The 22,489-nt window shown below is 48.4% G+C and overlaps 1 protein-coding gene across 2 annotated transcripts in view; it reads left to right on the forward strand.

Annotated features, from left to right (window-relative positions):
• Positions 1 to 22,489, forward strand: part of LOC119958476 (aldehyde oxidase 1-like) — a 267,334-nt gene that overhangs the window by 113,588 nt on the left and 131,257 nt on the right. For both annotated transcript variants that reach the window (XM_038787024.1, XM_038787034.1), the window contains exons 17-19: positions 583 to 752; positions 14,134 to 14,251; positions 16,523 to 16,645. In XM_038787024.1, coding sequence (XP_038642952.1) covers positions 583 to 752; positions 14,134 to 14,251; positions 16,523 to 16,645 — 411 coding nt within the window. The remainder of the gene's footprint in view (positions 1 to 582; positions 753 to 14,133; positions 14,252 to 16,522; positions 16,646 to 22,489) is intronic.

The following is a 22,489-nucleotide window of genomic DNA, read 5'->3' on the forward strand; positions in this document are numbered from 1 at the left end:
GCCTTCACCGTCTCCACCAAGCCTTACATTCAAGGCTGGATTCTCCACCCTGCCGCGTCACTTTTCTGCCCCGACCGTTACGCCGGCCAGTCAATGGAGGTTTCCCATTGTGGGGCAGTCCCATGCCGCCGGGAAACCCCCGGGGCGCCGGCAAAACAGAGAATCACGCCGGGAGAGAATCCAGCCCTCTGTATATTTATATTTCTGTTGAATAGTCTTGAATAAAAATATTTTAAAAAAATGTATTTCTGAGTCTTGCGTTGTTAACCAGCGGTGCTTAATGACGGCGTCTTTGAAGCACTGCCCAACAATGCAGAATGGCCCCAAAATGCACTGTTCTTGTTGTGTTAATGGAAAGATTTGTAGAATATAGATTTCAAATTGGAGTTATGAGACAAATAAAGACCAGGGTCCCTATACTATTCTGCTGGTTACACAACAAAATAAAGGAGTTATCTAATCTTGGCAATGAGCTACAACTGACTTAGATACAAGGGGAGGAATACTTCAGCTATCTAATTTAGAACATTCTCACATTTGTATAACAAGAGATATTTCACAACAATTTTGTTTTGTGCACAGCAAGTTCCTTGGGATCAGCTTCCTGAGGATCAAGTTGGGCAGCCAGTGGTGCACCTGTCTGCGGTCAAGCATGCGACTGGAGAGGCCATTTACTGTGATGATATACCACGCCAGGAGGGAGAGGTCTTCCTGGTATTGGTCACCAGTTCCAGAGCTCATGCAAAGATTGTGTAAGTTCTCCAACTGCAAACCAAAATCTTGTTCCAACGCATTAACTGAAAAATGTGCACTTACATAAGAACAAGAACATTTTTAGGAAGAGGAAAGCTGTAAAACCACATAACCTATTGTGTTAGTGCAGTCCCTTTAAGGGGGTGGCCGCCACAGATCACATGACCAGCTCAGGGAGTACGCGAACCCCAGCCAATAGGGAGTTGGACACTGCTGCCTCACAGTTCCAAGGACCCGGGTTCCATTCTGACCTTGAGTGACTGTCTGTGTGCAGTATGGACATGCTCCCCGCGGCTGCATGGGTTTCCTCCAGGTGCTTAGGTTTCCTCCCACAGTCCGCCTCAGATGTGCAGGTTAGATGGATTGACCATGGTAAATTGCCCCTTATTGTCCAAAGAGTTAGTTGGTGGGGGAGTGGGCCTAGGTGGGGTGCTGTTTTAGACGGTCGCTGCAGACTTAATGGGCCAAATGGTCTCCTTCTGAATTGTCGTTATTCTTTGATTCTATCAGTGGGGCCCTGGGAGCAGGATCCTGGGCAGTGTATCCTGCCGACCCAGGAATCAAGACCAGATATATTATGTTCTGTGTCATTGACTTTCACCAATAGACCCCTTTGTTAACTACAAGCCCCCCAGTGAATGTCTCAAGCCACCACACCTATTATATTTTCACAGATTACCTCCCTATTGATTCATCCTTCGCCCACCTACTCACTATATCCACCAGCCCCACTTTCTAAAAATTATTTCAAAGGGTGTGGGCATCGCTGGCTAGGCCAGCATTTATTTCTCATCCCGAACTGCAGTGGCACAGTGGTTGGCACTGTTGCTTCACAGCGCCAGGGTCCCAGGTTCGATTCCCTACTTGGGTCATTGTCTGTGCGGAGTCTGCACATTCTCCCTGTGTCTGCGTGGGTTTCCTCCGGGTGCTCCGGTTTCCTCCCACAAGTCCCGAAAGACATGCTGTGAGGTGATTTGGACATTCTGAATTCTCCCCGAATTCTCCACGAACAGGTGCCGGAATGTGGCGACTCGGGGCTTTTCACAGTAACTTCATTGCAATGTTAATGTAAGCTTACTTGTGACAATAAAGATTATTAAAAATTAAAGAAGGTGGTGGAGAGCTTCCCTCTTGAACCCCACTACAGTCCATGTGGTGTCGGTGCACCCTCTATGCTGTTTGGGAGGGAGTTCCAGGATTTTGACCCAGCGACAGTGAAGGAACGTGACATAGTTCCAAGACAGGATGGTGAGAGACTTGGAGGGGAACCTACAGGTCGTCATGATTTTAGGTATCTGCTTTCCTTATCCTTCTCCATGGTCGAAGTCAACAGTCTGGAATGTGCTGTTTAAGGAGCCTTGGCGAGTTGCTACTGTGCATCTTGTAGATGGTGCATACTGCTGCCATTGTGTGTCGGTGGTGGAGGGAGTGAATATTGAAGGTGGCGGGATGGGGTGTCAGTCAAACGGGCTGCTTTGTCCTTTTGGTGCTGGGCATCTTAAGTGTTGTTGGGGCTGCAGTCATCCAGGCAAGCTGAGAGTATTCCATCACACTTGTGAATTGTGCCTTGGGGAGTCAGTTCCTCACCACAGAATTCCTAACTTCTGACCTGCTGTTGTAGCCACAGTATTTATATGGCAGGTGCAGTTCAGTCTCTGGTCACTGGTAACCCTTAGGATGTTGATAGTGGGGGATTCATTGATGGCAATGCGATTGAATGTCAAAGCGAGATGGTTGGATTCACTCTTGTTGGAGATGGTAATTGCCTGGCACTTTGTATGGCTCAAATGTTACTTGCTACTTATCTGTCCAAGCCTGAATCTTGCTGCATATAGGAATGGACTGCTTCTATATTTAATCACTTTCTCACTATCACAACACAACCTAGTTATCTCCTCATTTTATCCCCCAACCCTACCGACCCACTTTCTCACCATATCCCCGAACCTATCTAGTCGAAGAATCATTGGCTGGAGGTTTTCGAATGCAATGGGGGTCTTCACGCTGGGTCTGATCGCAGGGTAGGGGGCTCATCCTCATTCAATGAGTAATGAGACCCAGGGCCACATTTTATAGGCCTTAGCTAATCAGGTCCAATTGAACAAAGCAGCCCATGTTCAAAAGCTGACAAAGTTTTAAAAGGCACATTAGCTTGCACAATTGATCAATGTGTGATCCTCTGGTCCTCTTAAAATTTTAATAAGAAATTAAAGAGCTTCCTCCCCACTGCTGGGCAGCAACAGGCCAGATTCCTCACACCCTGCCCCCTGCCTCATTTAAAACCTAATTGCATCCTGCTCCATTTAACTCACAATATACTTCCTTGATTGCTCTCATGATCATACCCTGATCACACTCTATCCCACTATTCCATTTAACACAAATTATAACCTTGCAATCACTCTCCTGATTACAAATTGTCCTATTTAGCATACAACATAACTCATTGATGTTTTCTTTCTCCTGATAACATCATGCCAAACTGTTCCAATGTGGCTTCAACATTGGCATCTGCCCAACTATGTGAAAATTGCCCATCCAAATAAAGCAGGAGAAATCCAGTCTGAATGATTACCACCCCTTCAATCTACTCCCGCTCATCAGGAAAGTGATGGATAAGTGTGATTGACAGTGCTATCAGGCTGCAGTTACTCTGTAATCACCTGCTTATCCAGTGCCCACTTAGCTTCTTTACAGCCTTGATCCAAACATGAACAAATCGACTGAATTCCAGAGGTGAAGTTAGAGTGAGTGCCCTTGACATCAAAAAGAATTTGGCTCAGCTGTATAGGAGGGCACGAAAAAGACTGGAAGATCAATAATGAGAGGAAATTAGAGTTGGGAGAACAGGCAGACTTTTCTGTTGAAATAGACATGAATCCAGGATAATATGTTGCGTCCTGGCATCAGGGTCGAGGATTTCACAGAATGGTTGCAGAGAACCAGAAGGGGAAGTAAACTGTTGCCATTGTGATCCACATCAGTGTCAACAATAAAGGTAGAAAGAGAAATAGAGGGCGCGATTTTCCTACCGTGTGAGTTGTGGGAGGGGCCCAAATCGAAATTTGCTCCGGGTACGAAGCATTTTACAATTCACCCGGCCCGCTCATATTGAAGTCGAATGCAAAGGTTTCTCACGAGATTTGCCGGCCATGTCACGTATTGAGTCTCGTTTGAAGTGCTTTATTTTGTCGGAGCAGTCTGATCTCGTTTCTTTCTTTATCTTTTCATATTGCATTCAGGCTGCTGCTATGTAGCAATTTACACCTCATCTGGATACATCTTTTCTTAAAATATATTTTATTCCAAACATTATCAAATTCTCACATATGAAGGCATAACTATATAGTACAAATAGTTTGTAGTTTTTATTTTTTTATAAGTATTTTTATTCAACAGATTTTCAACATTTTCATAGAACAAAACCCAAACAAACAACCCCCCCCCAACAGTCAACAGTAACCAACTCCTGAAAGTGCATGATAAACAAACCCCAATTGTTGAACCCCTCCTTCACCTTCCTCAGCTCGAACTTTACCTTCTCTAGGATCAGAAACTCCAGCAGGTCCCCCGCTAAGCCGAGGCACAGAGTGGAAAAGCTGACCTTCACCCCAACAAGACTCACCTCTGAGCGACCAGCGAGGCGAAGGATAAAATATCCACCCCCACACCCGCCTGCAGCTCGAGCTGGTCTGACACCCCGAATATAACTTCTAGGGGTCTAGGTTCCACTTCCACTTTGTAAGACCCCCGGGATTGTACTGAACACCGTCCTCCAAAACCTTTCCAGCTTTGGGCAGGACCAAAACATGTGAGCATGGTTCGCAGGGCCCCTCCCACATCGCTCACAGACATCCTCCACCCCCCTCGAACAGCCGGCTCATCCTCGATTTAGTGAAGTGCGCCCTCTACATTACCTTCAGCTGTATCAGCCCCAACCTCGCACATGTTAATCGAGGCATTTGCAGCCCCTCACACCACACTCTCTCTTCCACCGTTACCCCAGGTTATCTTCCCATTTCGTCTTAATCCCCTCCATGGACACCCTCCCATCCTCCTCCAGGATCCTCCCGTAGATCGCTGAGTCGACTCCCCTCTCAACACCCTGTGGTAAACCACTGCCACACCTCTATTAGGTGATGTAAGGTAGGACCTGTACTACAGGTTCGCCGGTAGTCCCTGCCTGCTGGCTCCGCCCAGTAGGCGGAGTATAAATATGTGTTTTCCCCTATGCAGCAGCCAATTTGCCAGCTGCTGTGGGAGGCCACACATCTTAGAGCAATAAAGCCTCAGTTGTATCCAACTCCAGTCTTTGTTCAATTGATTGTGCATCAATTTATTGCTCTAAGATTTTCTAAAAATGGACGTCCGTATCAAGCCAGATAGCCTGCAGCTGGATCCACAATCAAGCGACGCCAAAAAGGACTTCAATCACTGCCTAGCTTGTTTCGAGGCGTAGATCAACTCAGCGCCTAGCGCTATCTCGCAGGCTCAGTAAATACAGATCCTGTACTCAAGGTTGAGTCCAACGTTTTCCCGCTGATCCAGGATGCGCCGGACTACGCCCAAGCCATGACGCTTCTCAAAGAAAACTACGCGCAGAAGACGAACACGCTCTTCCCCAGGCATGGACTCGCCACTCGCTCTCAACTCCCTGGTGAGTCCATCGAAGACTTCTGGCGGGCTCTAAACCCACTCGTCCGGGACTGTGACTGTCAGGCCGTTATGGCCACTGAACATTCAAACCTCCTTATGAAGGACGCGTTCGTTACGTGGATTGGGTCGGATCTCATTCGCTAAAGACTGTGAGAGAGGGCCACCCTCGATCTAGCTAAGATAAAGAAGCTAGCGCTCTCCATGACAGTCGTCTTGCGCAACATTCAGGCTGACACCCCCAACTGCGCGGCCCACCCCTCCTATGCATCGTGGACCCCACAGACGGCCGCCCCAGCGGGGGCCTTACCCAGCCAATACGCCTGTGCCACGCGCCAGTCATCGCACCCTGCAGCCCCCGATGCTATTTTTGCGGCCAACAGAAACACCCTCGCCAACGCTGCCCGGCCCCCGCTGCCCTTTGTAGAGCTTGCGGTGAAAAGGGGCACTTCGCCGTAATGTGCCAGGCCCGTGCAGTCACCGCTGTTGCCCCCACCCCCCTAGTCTACGCACAATGGGTGCCGCCATCTTCACCTCCCCAGACCACGTGCGGCCAGTGGGAGCTGCCATCTTCCCCCCCCTCAGACCACATGCGGCCCATGGGCCCCACCATCTTGTCCAACCCCCGCAACGTGCGGCCTGTGGGCGCTGCCATTTTGTTCGCCTCAAGATCTTCCGACGCAGCCACCTTGTCTACCCGACGGCACATGGACACCGACAGCATTTCAGGACCTGCGGCCCCCCATTATCCGACATCAGCGACGACCGACCATGACTCGCCTCAGTGACAAGCGACCAGTCTCGTCCGCACAACCTGGCCACCGCATCGACAAGCGTGAAAATCAACGGCCACGTGACCTCTTGCCTGCTGGACTCCGGGAGCACCGAAAGCTTCATCCACCTGGATACGGTAAGGCGCTGCTCCCTCTCGGTACACCCCGCCAACCAAAGAATCTCCCTAGCCTCCGGATCCCATTCCGTCGCGATCCGGGGGGTACTGTACGTCACACTCATGGACCAGGGCGTAGAATTCAGTGACTTCCGCCTCTACGTCCTCCCCAACCTCTGCGCTGCCCTACTACTAGGCCTGGACTTCCAGTGCAACCTCCAGAGCCTAACCCTAAAATTCGGCAGGCCCCTACCACCCCTCACTGTGTGCGGCTTCGCGACCCTAAAGGTCGATCCGCCTTCCCTCTTCGCAAACCTAACCGCGGATTGCAAACCCGTCGCCACCAGGAGCAGACGGTACAGCACCCAGGACAGGACCTTCATCAGGTCCGAGGTCCAACAGCTGCTTCGGGAAGGCATCATCGAGGCCAGCAACAGCGCATGGAGAGCCCAAGTAGTAGTTGTTAAAACTGGGGAGAAAAACAGAATTGTTGTGGACTACAGCCAAACCATCAATCGGTACACTTACCCCTCCCACGCATATCTGATATAGTTAATCAGGTTGCACAGTACCGGGTCTTCTCAACGGTAGACCTCAAATCCGCCTACCACCAGCTCCCCATTCGTAAATTGGACCGTCCATACACCGCCTTCGAGGCAGACGGTCGCCTCTACCACTTCCTCAGGGTTCCCTTCGGCGTCACTAATGGGGTCTCAATCTTCCAAAGGGAGATGGACCGAATGGTCGACCGGTACAGTTTGCGGGCCACCTTTCTGTACCTAGACAACGTCACCATCTGCGGCCATGACCAGCAGGACCACGATGCCAACCGTGCCAAATTTCTCCACACCGCTACTCTCCGAAACCTCATTACAACAAGGAGAAGTGCGTGTTTAGCACAACCTGCTTAGCCATCCTCGGCTATGTGGTCCAGAACGGAGTGCACACCCCCACTGACAGCACCGCTTCCAGCAACGAGGAGGCTGACACTGTCAGGAAGGTTGGGAAAACCTTCCTTGCAAAATCCCGCACTTGCATTTATCTAAACCCTTCCCTTCACTTCACAAATCCTTCACTTCCCTAATCCCCCTCTCATCCCATCCCTGAAACCTAACGTCCATGTTCCCCGGCTCAAACCCATGATTCCCGCTAATTGACACCCCCGACCCGGATCCCAGTTTAAAGTGTAGTCTATCTGTCTCCAAATCTTCAGTGCGGCCACCATCACCGGGTTCAACGGATATTTTCCTAGGGTCGTCGGGAGCGGCGCCATTGCCAGCGCCCAGAACCCTGACCCTCTACAAGAGCCCACGCCCATCCTTACCCACAGAGCCCCCTCTCGCTACAGCCTCTCATATTCTCAGTGTTCGCCGCCCAATGATAATACAGCAAGTTTGGGAGGCCTCGTCCCCCTCCCCCCGTCTGCCATCCCCTCTGCAATATCACCCGCCTAATCCTGGCCACCTTCCCCCCAAATTAACAAGGAGATCAATTTATCCACCCCCTTGAAGAAAGATTGAGGTAAAAAGACCGGCAGACACTGGAATAAAAACAGGAATCGCAGCAACACATTCATTTTGTCTGCCTGCACCCAGCCTGCCAATGATGAAGCGTGATTGTCCCATCTCAACAGATCGGCCTTCACCTTCCCCACCAAACTAGTAAAATTAAACTTCCAGAGGCCTGCCCAATCCCGGGCCACCTGCACCCCATAATACCTAAAATGAGACGCTGCCAAGCGAAATGGCAGCCCCCCCACCCCCGGCGAGGAGTTTGTGTAAACCTCACTTCTCCCTCGGTCCAACTTGTATCCCGAGAATGTCACAAATTTCTCGAGCAGCTCTATTATACCCTATCCATGCGTTCGGCTCCGAAATATTCAACAGCAGATCATCGGCATATCGGACACCCTATGCTCGACTCCCCACCCCTCACTATCTCCTTCCAGAGCCTCGAGCTTCTTAGCGCAATGCAAATAGAAGGGGGAACATTGGGCATCCTTGCTTCAAGTCCCAGTCAATGCGAAATATCCTGAGTTTGTGCAGCTAGTGCGCACAGTCGCCGTCGGTTCCTTATACAGCAGCTGCACATACGCCACAAACTTCAGCCCAATTTCAAACCTCTCCAGTTCCGCCATCAGGTAAGCCCACTCTATCCGATCAAACGCCAGTGCCACCACCACCTCTGTCTCCCTTCCCTCCGCCGGAGAGAGGACCACATTTAGCAATCTCCTCGCGTTTGAGAACAATTGTATAAGGCTCAGTCTGGCGCACAATGAGGATGCATTCACTCTCCTCAGGGCATCCACCCACAACCCAGCCTCCAGCCCCTTACCTAACTCTTCCTCCCACTTCTACTTCACCTCCCCTATCGGGGCTCCCTCCCAGTCCATCAGCTCCTTAGAAATTTCAGATACCTATCCCTTCGTTACTCCCGCTTTCGACACCACCTTATCCTGTTGCCCCTAGGGCGGCAGGTGTGGAAAGGTCGATACCTGCCTCTGCACAAAGTCCCTTACCAGCAAGTAACAGAACCCATTCCCACCAGGTAGCTCAAATTCCTCATCCAACTCTTCCAAGCACGGAAAGCCACCGTCTAGAAACAAATCCCCAAACCTCTCGATCCCCACCCGCTGCCACCCCCGAAACACCCGTCAAGCCCCCTCCGGAGCAAATCGGTGGTTGCCACATATCGGTGCCCACACCAAAGCCCCCCTCCAGTCCCATGTGCAGACACTACTGTTCCCACACACTCAGGGCCACCACTGCTACTGGGTTTGTGGAGCACCTGGCCAACGAAAATGGCAGAGGCACCATTAACAGTACCCCCAAACTCATAGCCTTACATCAGGCTGACTCCATCCGCTCCCATACCGACCCTCCCCCACTATGTGGAGTACCTGGTCGGCGAGAATGGCAGAGGCGATGTTTGTCGATTTTTAAAAGCACAAGTGAATCTCGCCAGTGGCAATTCTCCCAGTGGAGGCGGAGATTCTCGGAGGCGCTGGAGAATACCGAGTCAGGCTCGCTAATGATACGCAAAGGGCATTTATTGTATGTGCGGAGTAGAATGCATTGACACCGCTTTTGAGGCGCCGGAGAATCAATTTTGGCGTCAAAACTGAATCTCCACCCAATCACCTTTCCTGATTTCGGTATCAACTGATGGACAATCCCACCCATTATCTTTCCATTTTTTGCTGTTCTGATAAAAGTTAATCTTGAACTGATGCCAACACTGTGTCTCTCCGTAGATGCTACTTGGCCTATTGAACATAATAATAATAATAACCTTATTGTCACAAAGAGGCTTACATTGCAATGAAGTTACTGTGAAAAGCCCTGGGCGGCCACACTCCAGCGCCTGTTCGGGTACACAGAGGGAGAATTCAGAATGTCCAAATTGCCCAACAGCACGTCTTTCGGGACTTGTGGGAAGACACCGGAACACCTGGAGGAAACCCACGCAGACATAGGGAGAACGTGCAAACTCCGCACAGTGACCCAAGCTGGGAATCGAACCTGGGACCCTGGCACTGTGAAGACATAGTGCTAACCATTGTGCTACCATGCTGCCCCAGCATTTTCTGAAACGTACTGGAGTTTGCTGATGATACAAAACTAGGTGGAAAAGTAAATGGTGAGAAAAAAACTGCAAAGGTAGAGCGACCCACTCCCTGAAACTTTTAACATCATTTTTGCTTTCAAGTGTACTCAATGTTCTTAACAATTGGACATCAGTAATTATAATTTGGAATGAATTTGATATCAAATTTGATAGTGCACAAAGCTATTGCGTGCACTCAAAACTATATTCATCAGCACTCAAAGCTATCCAGCATGCTCAAAGCGATCCAGCACACTCAGTGCTATCAAATATGCTCAGCTACCTGCACTGAAAAACACAATAAATTACTCACTTAATTAGTACCTGATTTATTCTGTTTTTTTTAGTTAAAAAAAGTGTTTCACTACAGTACATGTTTAAGAGCACCACCTGATCCCCATCAGTTCTTAATTCATTTCAGTTTTAGGGTCTATACTTCCCACTCACTCACTCCGCAGGTCTCAAAAGCTAAATTGTTCGTCCACCACCCCACCCAATCTGTAAGTCTCAGGGTCTGATCTCTGCCCCATGACCCCACCCACTCACCGAATATCAGGGTCAAAACTTTCCCCCACCACCTCCCTCGCGCTCCATCCAGTCTCCATACTCTCCCCTCACTCCCTCCAGTCTCCACATGCCACGTTTCCCTACTCCCTCTAGTATCCATCCTCACGCGTCGTTCCCTCCAGTCCCCACGCTCTCCCTCTTGCGCTCTCTGGTCTCCATTCTTCCACTCCCTCCCTCCAGCCTCCCCTCCCTCTAAACTCTCTCCCCTCCCTCCAAGCTCTCCCCTTCCCTCCTTCAAACCTCACCCCTCGGTCCCTCCCAGCAGCTTTTCCAGCTCTTCAAACTGTCCCTCTTTCCAACCCTTCCTCCAGTCTCCTCCAAATTCTCTTCCTCTCTCTTTATCTTCAAATTCTCCCTCCAGTCTCTAGGTTCTGGGGCCTTTCTTCAGACCTCACTAATCTCTCTCTTGGCATCGCTGACCTTTCCCTAGGCCTCACTAATCTCTCTACAGGCTTTGTGAATCTCTTTTGGAGCCTTGCCCACCTCAATCTGGGTCTTCACTGTTCCTGCACCAACTTAAAATCGAGAGCTGCTCAGAAAACATCAGTTCCAGTTCCTGCTGGACCTGTAAATGGAGATCTTGGGGAAAAGGGAGAAGTGGAGGGCAGAGAAGGGGAAGGCTAGCCTCCACCACTATTGCACAGTAGCAGCATGTGTACCATGTGCAAGATGCACTGCAGCAACTCACCAAGACTCCTTAGACAGCACCGCCAAACCCACAACCTCTACCACTTAGAAGGACAAGGGCATCAGATAATTGGGGAGGTGAGAAGGGAAGGGGAAGAGGGGTAGCAGGGTGAAGGGAGAGGGGAAAAAGAGGATGGGGAAGAGGGCAGAATGGGGAGAAGGGGAGAGGTAAGAGCAGAGGGCAAGATGGGTGGGGACGACAGAAGGGGAAGGATGGGAGGGGGAAGAATAGGGAGAGGATGGGGAAGGAAGAGAGAAGGGGAAGGGGATGGGGAAAGGGGAGGGCAATAAGGAGGATTTGGGGAGGGGAATAAGAGATGTAGTGGGAGGGAGAGAAGAGGCAGGTGGAAGGGAGACTGGTTGGGCAGGGGTGTGGGTCCAGTGTGGCCTGCACACTGCTTACATAATCACTGGGACTTTGTAACAATTGTCTGCATATAGTCACATTTTGTGATCACTGCAGGACCCCAATTGATGACAATGATACAAGTTGCAAACGATCATTTGACATTCAGTAAAAATGAAATAGAATGATAGCACTGATTGCTTCTGAGTGTAAGTGATACCATATGGTGACAAAATTATTGCATTCGAGAACAACTGATGTCAATTGATGACAATGTGATTGTGATTGAGTACAGTTGGCAGCAAATGAAAACCGCTGAAAGCAAATAATGTCAAATGATATGAAAGACCTCAGGTAGGGACATGTTAAGTGAATGGGTAAGAAGGTGGCAGATGGAGTCTAATGTGAGGAAATGTCAACATCCTGGGAGTTACCACTGACCTGAAACTTTATGGGACTAGCCTTAAAATATTGTGACTACAAGAGCAGGTCAGAAGTTAGGATTCCTGTAGTGAGCAACTTACCTTCTGACTCCCAATCTACAAGGTGTAAGTTAGGAGTGTGATGGAATACTCTCTCCTTGTTTAGATGAGTGCAGCTCCAACAACACTTAAGGACCTGGAGACCCTCCAGGACAAAGAAGCTGGCTTGATTGACACCCCGTCCACAAATATTCACTCCCTCCACCACTGGCACACAGTAGCAGCAGTGCGTACCATGTACAATGCTTCTTGGACAGCACCCTCTAAACCCTCAACCACTACCACTTAGAAGGACAAGGGCAGCAGGTACATGGGAACACCACCACCTGAAATATTTCCTCCAAGTCACTGAAGCATTCTAACATAGAAATATATCACCTTTCCTTCAGTGGCTGGGCCAACATCCTGGAACTCCATCCCTAACAGCACTGTGGGTGTACCTACACGACATGTGCTGCAGCAGTCCAAGAAGGCAACTCGTCAGCACCTTCTGAAGGGTAACTAGGGGTGGGCAAAAAATGCTGGTCGTGCCTGCGATGCCCACATTAAAAAAGAGGTTGTTCTGTTTGATAGGAAGAATAGAAATAAATAATGGGCCAAATCTTCCAATCAGCAGCGATGCTCTGTGCATTGCTGCTGACTGTGGAAATCATTGGGTGCTTATCTTTTTGAGCATTTTTAGCTGGGACTTCTGATCCTGGCTAAAACATCAAAGCCTCAGTGCAGCAATCCAGGGAGAAGACTGGCAAAGACGAACAGAGGAGAGGACACGTCATCTTTTTATGACAGCTGCCATATTCAGATAAGTTCTTAGAGATCACAAGTCTTTTCAGTGGGGATAGTGAGTTAGTACGTGGACAAGTGAGTGGGTGTTTGGTGTGTGTGAGTGGGTGAGACTGTGGGTGAATGGGTGTGTGTGAGTGGGTGAGACTATGGGTGAATGGGTGAGACTATGGGTGAGTGGGTGGGTGAGTGGATGAGACTTTAAGTGAGTGGGCGGGTGTGAGAGGGTGAGACTGTGGGTGAGTGCGCGGGTGTGAGAGGGTGAGGCTGTGGGTGGGTGAGTGGATGAGACTGTGGGTGAGTGGGAGGGTGAGACTGTGGGTGAGTGCGCGGGTGTGAGAGGGTGAGGCTGTGGGTGGGTGAGTGGATGAGACTGTAAGTGAGTAGGTAGATATGAGTGGGTGAGATTGTGGGTGAGCGGATGAGACTGTGGATGAGTGATTGGGTGTGAGTGGGTGGGCATGTGAGAGTGTGTGAGTGAATGGTCGGGCATATGAACAAGTATATGGGTGAGTGTGGGATTGTTTGAGTGATTGAGTGAGTGGGTGGGTGGGCATATGAGTGAGTGGGTAAGTGAGTGAGTGAATGAGTGGGTGAGTGAGTGTTATGCCATAGATTAAACAGTGCAACAAGTGCAGAATAGGTTTCTGGATAAGTAATGCTAATGTAGGTCACCATTGCTACCACTGAGATCACTGAAAGAGACATTTGTGGAGGGTTCCAGACAGTCCAAAGAGAGTTTGAACTTCCAAGGCATGTGCATACAGCAGGACCTTCACAAAGTCCCGATGTGCAACAGCAGCTTAAGTTCAGTGCATTGATTCTCCTGATACTGGAGGATCAGGCGATTTGGCCCGATGTGCTTTAATCGGTGAGAAACAATTAAATGTTGGTGTTCAATAGGATTTGGCTTGTACACAAACCACAAATGTTAACATGCAGGTATAACAAGGAATTAGGAATGCAAATGATATTGGAAAGGGGTTAGAGTACAAACATAAGAAAATGATGCTGCACTTGTAAAAGGCTTTGCTGAGACTTCACCTGGAGTACAGTGTACAGTTTTGGTCTCTGTAACAAAGGAAAGATTTACTTGTGCAAGAGGCCTGGCAAAGAAGGTTCGCGAGATTGATTCCTGGGATCAGAAGGTTATTCTCTGAGAAGAAATTGAGTAGAATGAGCGTATATTCTCTGGAGTTTAAAAGAATGAGTCGTGATCTTGTTGAAAGATATGGAGGGCTTGACTAAATATAGATCTGGAGAAACTGCTTCTCCTGTCCAGAGTCTAGAACTCCTGCTCTTATTTCATTTTTCTTCAGTCCAGAAATTCATACACTGACTAAATGCTTACTTACTTTATGATCCAGGTCAATTGATGCAGTAGAGGCACTGCATCTCCCTGGGGTTCTTGATATCATTACTGCTCAGGATGTCCCAGGAGAAAACAAAATGCTTGATATGGGCGAGATTCTTCGTGAAAGTGAGGTAAATTCTGCACTTTTATTCAATCCCTCTGTCAGACTGGATTATCTTTATTATTCTACCTCATAAGGTTACACATAAATCAGCCATGGATGATGTTATTACTGTCGTATTGACATAAATACAATGGTACAAAGAAGTTACATTGTTAACCTTTAACCATCAGGGATGTTAAACAAAGACTGCCCCAAATTTTCTCCCAACCCCCAATTATCCATCTCCTTCCTATCACCACTCCCTTCCCCATCTCCCTTCCCTCTGATCTCCTCTCTTTCCAATCTCCCCCTCCCTCCAATCACACCTTCCCTCCTGATCACTCTCTCTTCATGAATCTTACCCCTTCTTCTCGATCTCCCATCCTGATCGTGCCTCTTCCTCTGATCTCTCCCTCCCTTCCGATCTCTTCATCCTGATGACTCCACTCTCTTCTAAACATCACCATCTATGCTCACTGGTCTCCCCCTTAACCCCTCCTCCCTCCCTCCCAATTGTCATCTTCTTCCCGTACGTAGGATGTAGAAATCCTATGATACAGAAGGTGGCTACTTAGTCATTATATCTGTTGTGAAAAGGAACTCTCCAGCCTAATCCCACTTTTCAGATCTAGATCCATAGCCCTATAGTTAACAGTACTTCAAATTAATATCCAAATTATTTTTAAATGCAGTGAAGGCCTTTACCACCTTTTCAGACTCCCCTCAGCCTCCTCTGTTGCAAAGAAAATAGCAAGCCAATTCAATCTTTCCCCATAGCTAAATTCTCCACTCTTTTCAGCATCTTCGTAAATCTCCTCTGTACCATCTCCAGTGTGACCAGATGATGGTTGTCATGTGGTGACCATAACTCTCTGTCATCGAACGCTGCAGCCTAATGAGTATTTTAAGCATTTCTGACATAACTGTCCTGCTCCTATATATAAAAACGATAGCCTTCGAAACCAGCTTACCTACCTGTCCTGCTACCTTCAGGGTTCTGTGAACAAGCATTCCAAAGTCACTGGGCTGGATTCTCTCAAAATGAGACGATGTCCCCACGCCGGGGAAAAACGGTGGAGATTCACTCCCGAAATTCCTTGAAAAAAGTTAGACGAATTCATAACCCTGCAGGGGGCTAGCAGGGACGCGGAGTGAATCTCGCAGCTTTTGCTGCAGTTAGGGGCCCCTACACTTCCGGGTCAGAGGCTGCGCATGAACAGCGGCGGCCTCCAGCGGCTGCGCCATGCTCCATGGCGGACTCGGAACTCCGGCCTGACAAAAAAAAAACCCCGATCGGCCGTGTGGCCGACCCTCATCCCCTGCACATTTAATCCCCGACCGCCTATAAGGCCCCCCCGGTCTCCGATCCGCCTGCCCCCGACCAGGGCGGCCACAGACTGAGTCTGCAGCTGCCACACGAGCATCCCGACTGGCAATAGGTGGTTAATTCCACGCCAACGGGAACTTGGCCCGTCGGGAGGGGAGGTTTGCTGAGCAAGCCTCTGGCAATGGGCCCCGGCCACGCAGTGTACTCCGCGGTGACGCTGATTTTCGGTGCCCGGAGAATCGCTGGACCGGCGGCGGGCCCGATTACGGTGTCAGACTGGATTCTCCCGTCCCGGCCACGATTACGGCGTCGGGCTGCGGAGCATTAAGCCCAATATCTACAATATGCAATATCCTGCCATTTGTTGTCTATTCCCTTGCCTCGTTTGCCCTTCCCAAATACATTACTTCACGCTTCTGCTGATTGAATTCCTTCTGCTACTTATTCACCCGTCTGACCACTCCATTGATACCTTCCTGCAGTCTCCAGCTTTCTTCGTCACGATCAGCCACATAGCCAATTTTTGTTTACTTTGCACAGTTTTAACATGCCCCCTACATTTAAGTCTGAATCACTGATTTATATAACAAAACTCCTGCGGAGTCCAACATGACTGAAGAAGTGTCATATTGCGAAACATTAACTCTCTTTCTCTCTCCGTAGATGTTGGCAGGCCTACCAAGCTTTTCCTGTTCTTATTTTACACCGGCATGACATTCCTTGAACAAATGCAGGCTGACTGTCCTTGATTAATCATTGCTTTTCAAAATGAACATTTACACTGATTCTCTATGATGCCAGCAACCTACCTAGAGACACTTTCTGGGATTTGATGCCGAGCGATCAGACAGTTGCAAAGTTTCTGCACATGGTTCTGATTGCACAGGCAGCAAACCCACTGGTGTACTTTGAGAACACTGGCACCCTCTGGCATCAAACCATGTCCTTTATATGCTCTATTCCACTTTACAGGTAACCTGTGTGGGAGATATCATCTGCGGAATCGTTGCCAACAGCCGGGTGTGTGCCAAGACAGCAGCTGCAGCTGTGAAGATAACGTATGAAGATCTGGAACCCCTCGTACTCACTTTGGAGGTTTGTGCTGGAAAGAACCAGAGAAAATGAAAGAAAAAAAGGACTCCCATTAAGAAAGACAATCCCAGGGCATCCCAATATACCACACATCCATTAAAGGAGTTCTGAAGTGTAAAATTCCATACATATATAAATCATCTGTTCCCCCATGTTTGCATTCCATCCAGTAATTCACTACTGGGTATCCATTATTCTACAAGGCACCCAAAATACTAATTTTTTTCCCTTCCAAGCTACACCCCATCCTGACATAGAACTATATCTCGGTTGTTTCATGGTGGCTGAGTCAATATCCTAGAACTCCCATTCTCACACCACTGTGGGTGCACCTACAGAACATGGATAGCAGTGGCTCAAGAAGGTGACTCATCATCAACATCTCAAGGCATGAGGGAACATAGTAGAAGCTTTGGAGGAGCAGGCTGTGAGAACATATTGGGCGGCATGAGGTGAAGGATTATAGTAGGAGGTCTGGAGAGGGGAGAAGGAACATTCTGGGAAGCTAGGAAACGCACGGTAAAGGAACATAGCAGGAGGTTTGGAGGGAGTAGGGCACTGGAACCTAAGAGATGGTTCAGAAGTAATGGAATAAGGGAACACAGTGGGAGGTTTATAAGGAATGAGTTGAGGGGACACAATGACAGGCTTGTAAAGAATGGGGTGAGGGTACAGAATGGGAGGTTTTGGTGGGAATGGTTTGAGAGGGCACACTGGGAATCTGGGGAAGAGTAGGGTGAGGCAACATGGAGGGAGGTGTGAGAAATGGGAGGATGGAATTCAGAATTCTCAGCTAGTACGGGAATTGAACCCACACTGCTGGCCTTGTTCTGTATCACAAACCAGCTGTCTAGCTAAGGTTTGTGAGGAATGGGATGATGGAACACAGGGAGAGGTTTGTGAGGAATGGGGTGATGGAACACAGGGAGAGGTTTGTGAGGAATGGGGTGATGGAACACAGTGAGAGGTTTGTGAGGAATGGGAGGATGGAACACAGGAGAGGTTTGTGAGGAATGGGAGGATGGAACACAGGAGAGGTTTGTGAGGAATGGGGTAATGGAACACAGGGAGAGGTTTGTGAGGAATGGGGTAATGGGACACAGGAGAGGTTTGTGAGGAATGGGAGGATGGAACACAGGAGAGGTTTGTGAGGAATGGGGTAATGGAACCCAGGGAGAAGTTTGTGAGGAATGGGGTAATGGAACACAGGGAGAGGTTAATGAGGAATGGGAGGATGGAACACAGGAGAGGTTTGTGAGGAATGGGAGGATGGAACACAGGAGAGGTTTGTGAGGAATGGGATGATGGAACACAGGGAAAGGTTTATGAGGAATGGGAGGATGGAACACAGGGAGAGGTTTGTGAGGAATGTGGTGATGGAACACAGGGAGAGGTTTGTGAGGAATGGGGTGATGGAACACAGGGAGAGGTTTATGAGGAATGGGAGGATGGAACACAGGGAGAGGTTTGTGAGGAATGAAATTACTTCATAGAAATAATAGCAACATTTGAAGCTTCCTGCAGCCCTAAGAAAAACATCATGTATGAAAGATATAATTTTTTTATATGCATGCACGGCAGTGGCAACATACGTCAGTACATAACAGCTGAGAAAATGGGCTAAATCATGTGAATTTGGAGAGCTTTAAGAATCACTCACTTGAGATAGAATAACTTGGTGGATTGCGATGATTCCCTGAGAGAACAGCTGTTGTGAGAAGTGGATTTCATGCAAGGGAAAGCAGTAAATATCTGCAGAGAGAGACAGCGGCAACAAAATTTAAATTAAACAAATGATGGAAATTTGTAAGCTGAAGAAGGTCAAGCAGTTAAAAGTTGCAGTTAAACAGAAACCGTGCTGGAGGAAAATCGACAGCCTAAAATTAAAAAGAACAAAATGGCTACGAAAACATTTAAAAACAGTTGATACAGAACAGAGCACTTACCACGTTGTTGGCTAGCTTGTGGAAAGCAGTGTAAGAACTCTGATCAACTAAATCACTTCGTTAAGGTGCGTACATCGAAGAAAGTGCGCATGATTGCAGATGATGATACAAACACTGAATTTGAACTTTTCATTAGTGCAGTAACAGCAAATTAGAACATAGAACAGTACAGCACAGAACAGGCCCTTCGGCCCTCGATGTTGTGCCGAGCCATGATCACCCTACTCAAACCCACGTATCCACCCTATACCCGTAACCCAACAACCCCCCTTAACCTTACATTTTAGGAGACTACGGGCAATTTTAGCATGGCCAATCCACCTAACCCGCACATCTTTGGACTATGGGAGGAAACCGGAGCACCCGGAGGAAACCCACGCAAACACGGGGAGGACGTGCAGACTCCGCACAGACAGTGACCCAGCCGGGAATCGAACCTGGGACCCTGGAGCTGTGAAGCATTTATGCTAACCACCATGCTACCGTGCTGCCCTTAAAGCTAAGCTGCTCTTAGTTGTGTGCGTGTTTACACTGAGCAGCCTCTTAGTTGTGTGCGTGTTTACACTGAACAGCCTCTTAGTTGTGTGCGTGTTTACACTGAGCAGCCTCTTAGTTGTGTGCGTGTTTACACTGAGCAGCCTCTTAGTTGTGTGCGTGTTTACACTGAGCAGCCTCTTAGTTGTGTGCGTGTTTACACTGAGCAGCCTCTTAGTTGTGTGTGTGTGTGCACTGGCAGCTTCTGTGTTTTGCTGCCCTTAAATTCTAAAGAAAACTAATGGAGGGTTGGTTTAAAAATTACTGACATGATGATGTCATGTGAGAATACCTTTAAGAAATGGGTGTTTATAAATGGGTATGTATATAAATATCACTTTGGGGTTCTCTAAACCCTGCCCAGAACAAATTGGGGGCCCGAGGGGGATAAAAGTCTATCTATCGGATTTGCTTTATGAACTTAAAGGCAGTGAGGGGTGAGCATATTGTGGTTGCTTTTCAGGTGTGGTATTTCAGTTTAAGTAGGGAGTGTGTTGTGGACAGTAGCTCTTTCAGAGGCTCTGAAGTTTTTGGGGTGGAGACGGTCACACGCAGTACCTTACGGACAGAGACTAAAAGCAGACTGTTAGATTTGGCAAAAACATTGCAGTTAAAATTACCTGAAAAAATGCGAATAGATGAGGCCATTATGGTGGTGGCGAAGCATTTAAAGTTGCCTGAGATACAGTTTGATTCATTGGAAATAGCAAAAATTCAGCTGCAAATTAAACAAATGGAACATGAAAAAGAATTAAAGCAGCTTGAATACGAAAGAGAGAGAGAGAGAGGAAAAAGAAAGAGAAAGAGAGAGAGAGAGAAAGAAAGGAAGAGAGAGAATAAAGGAAAACAGAAAGAATAGCCCGAGCAGAACAAAAAGAAAGAGAAAGGGAGATACAGATCAGGGAAAAAGATAACGAGAGAGAAAGTTTGAACTTCAGAAAATGGCCATTTGCACCGGCACATTTGGCGCGGTACCGGCCGCTGAAATCTGCGGGGCCGCCGATTCTCAGGCCCGAATGGGCCAAGCGGCCAATCTGACAAGACAGAGTCCCGCCGGCGCTCTTCACCCCTGGTTGCTGCCGGCGGGAACTCTGCGGGAATGCTTGGGGGGCGGCCTGTGGGGGGGGGGGGGGGTCTCCCTCACTTGGGTGGGGGGCCTCCGATGGTGTCTGACCTACGATCGGGGCCCACCGATCGGCGGCCGGCTTCTCTGTCGGCAGACCTCCTTTCCTTCGCCGGCAATGTTATAGCCCTGCATCATTGTTGTGCGGGGCGGCCTGGGGGAAGGACGGCCACTGCGCATGCACTAGTTGGTGCCTGCCCAACTGCGCATGCACGGGATCCAAGGTCCCCGCAAATCGCGCCACGCACCTGCCAGGCCCTTGGAGGCCCCAGAATGGCGGTCTGGGAACAGGCGCCGACGCCGGAGTGAAACACTGGCTTTTACTCCGGCATCGGCACTTAGACTCCCATTGGGAGAATCCCGCCCGGTGAATTTCAAGCTTGATAAAGGTGCAGGAGAAAATGTAATTCCCATAAGCCTGCATCGTAACATAAGTAAAGGAAAATAAGTAAAGGATAAAACAAAAGTGAAGCTGTCTACTGACACAGGTGAATAAATTGTTGTAGAAGGCCTATGTACATTTATTTTATTTTTTTAATAATTGAGAGTATCCAATTTTTTTTTCCAATTAAGGGGCGATTTTAGTGTGGCCAATTCACCGACCCTGCACATTCTTGGGTTGTGGGGCCGAAACCCATGCAGAGAATGTGCAAACTCCACACAGATAGTGAACTAGAGCCGGGATCGAACCTGGGACTCAGCGCCATGAGGCAGCAGTGTTAACCACAGCGTCACCCTACTGCCCAGGTCAATAGACATTTAAAGTGAGCTACAAAAAACAGTCTCAGCACTTCCACTGATAGAGGTGAAAAATGTGCAACACCCATTGTTGGAATTAACGTTTGAGAAAATCGGAAGTTAATCAAGAGACACCTCTGATAGCACCTATGATAACATCCTAAATATGTACAAGGTGTGTTCAAGGGGATTGGTACCCTAAAGGGAGAGCACACCATCAAGATTGACCAAAGTACGACACCCAAAAACACCCGCCCAGGAGAGGCTGACTAAAAGTAGAATTGTTACAGACTGGAGAAACTTCACTTCATCAAGAAAATTGATGAACTTCACTTCATCAAGAAAATCAGATGGAAATCTACGACTGTCTGGATCCCAGAAATCTAAACCAAGCAGTACAAAGAGAGCATTATCAGTTGTCGACATTCAAAGTACAAGTTTGCTAAAGCTAAATACTATTCAGTCTTAGATGCGAGTTCAGTCAAGCTGGATGAACACAGCTCCTATCTCTGTACCTTCAACATAACATCAAGGTGCTACAGGTTTTTACACTTACCTTTTGGTATTAATTCAGCTCCTGTGGTGTTCCACAGAACAGTGGGAACGGTGTCCTTGGACTCAGCGTTGCAGTGAAGTGGTCTGTGAACAGTGTCCTCGCAGTCTGTCACAGTGAAGATGTCTGGGAATGTTGTCCTCGCAGTCAGTGTCACAGTGAAAGGGTCTGGGAAATTGCTGAGGCCTTGACAGAAATCTTTGGATCCTCACTGTCTTCAGGTGATGTCCCGGAGGACTGGAGAATAGCCAATGTTATTCCTTTGTTTAAGAAAGGTAGCAAGGATAATCCAGGGAACTACAGGCCGGTGAGCCTTACGTCAGTGGTAGGGAAATTACTGGAGAGAATTCTTTGAGACAGGATCTACTCCCATTTGGAAGCAAATGGACGTATCAGTGAGAGGCAGCATGGTTTTGTGAAGGGGAGGTCGTGTCTCACTAACTTGATAGAGTTTTTTGAATAGGTCACAAAGATGATTGATGCAGGTAGGGCAGTGGATGTTGTCGATATGGACTTCAGTAAGGCCTTTGACAAGGTCCTTCAGGTAGACTGGTACAAAAGGTGAAGTTACACGGGATCAGGGGTGAGCTGGCAAGATGGATACAGAACTGGCTAGGTTATAGAAGGCAGAGTGTAGCAATGGAAGGGTGCTTTTCTAATTGGAGGGCTGTGGCTAGTTGTGTTCCGCAGGGATCAGTGCTGGGACCTTTGCTGTTCGTAGTATATATAAATGATTTGGAGGAAAATGTAACTGGTCTGATTAGTAAGTTTGCAGATGACACAAAGGTAGGTGGAATTGCGGATAGTGATGAAGACTGTCAGAGGATACAGCAGGATTTAGATCGTTTGGAGACTTGGGCGGAGAGATGGCAGATGGTGTTTAATCCAGACAAATGTGAGGTAATGCATTTTGGAAGGTCTAATGCAGGTAGGGAATATACAGTGAATGGTAG

Source organism: Scyliorhinus canicula, chromosome 2 (assembly GCF_902713615.1).
Source record: "Scyliorhinus canicula chromosome 2, sScyCan1.1, whole genome shotgun sequence".
NCBI classification, from domain to species: domain Eukaryota; kingdom Metazoa; phylum Chordata; class Chondrichthyes; order Carcharhiniformes; family Scyliorhinidae; genus Scyliorhinus; species Scyliorhinus canicula.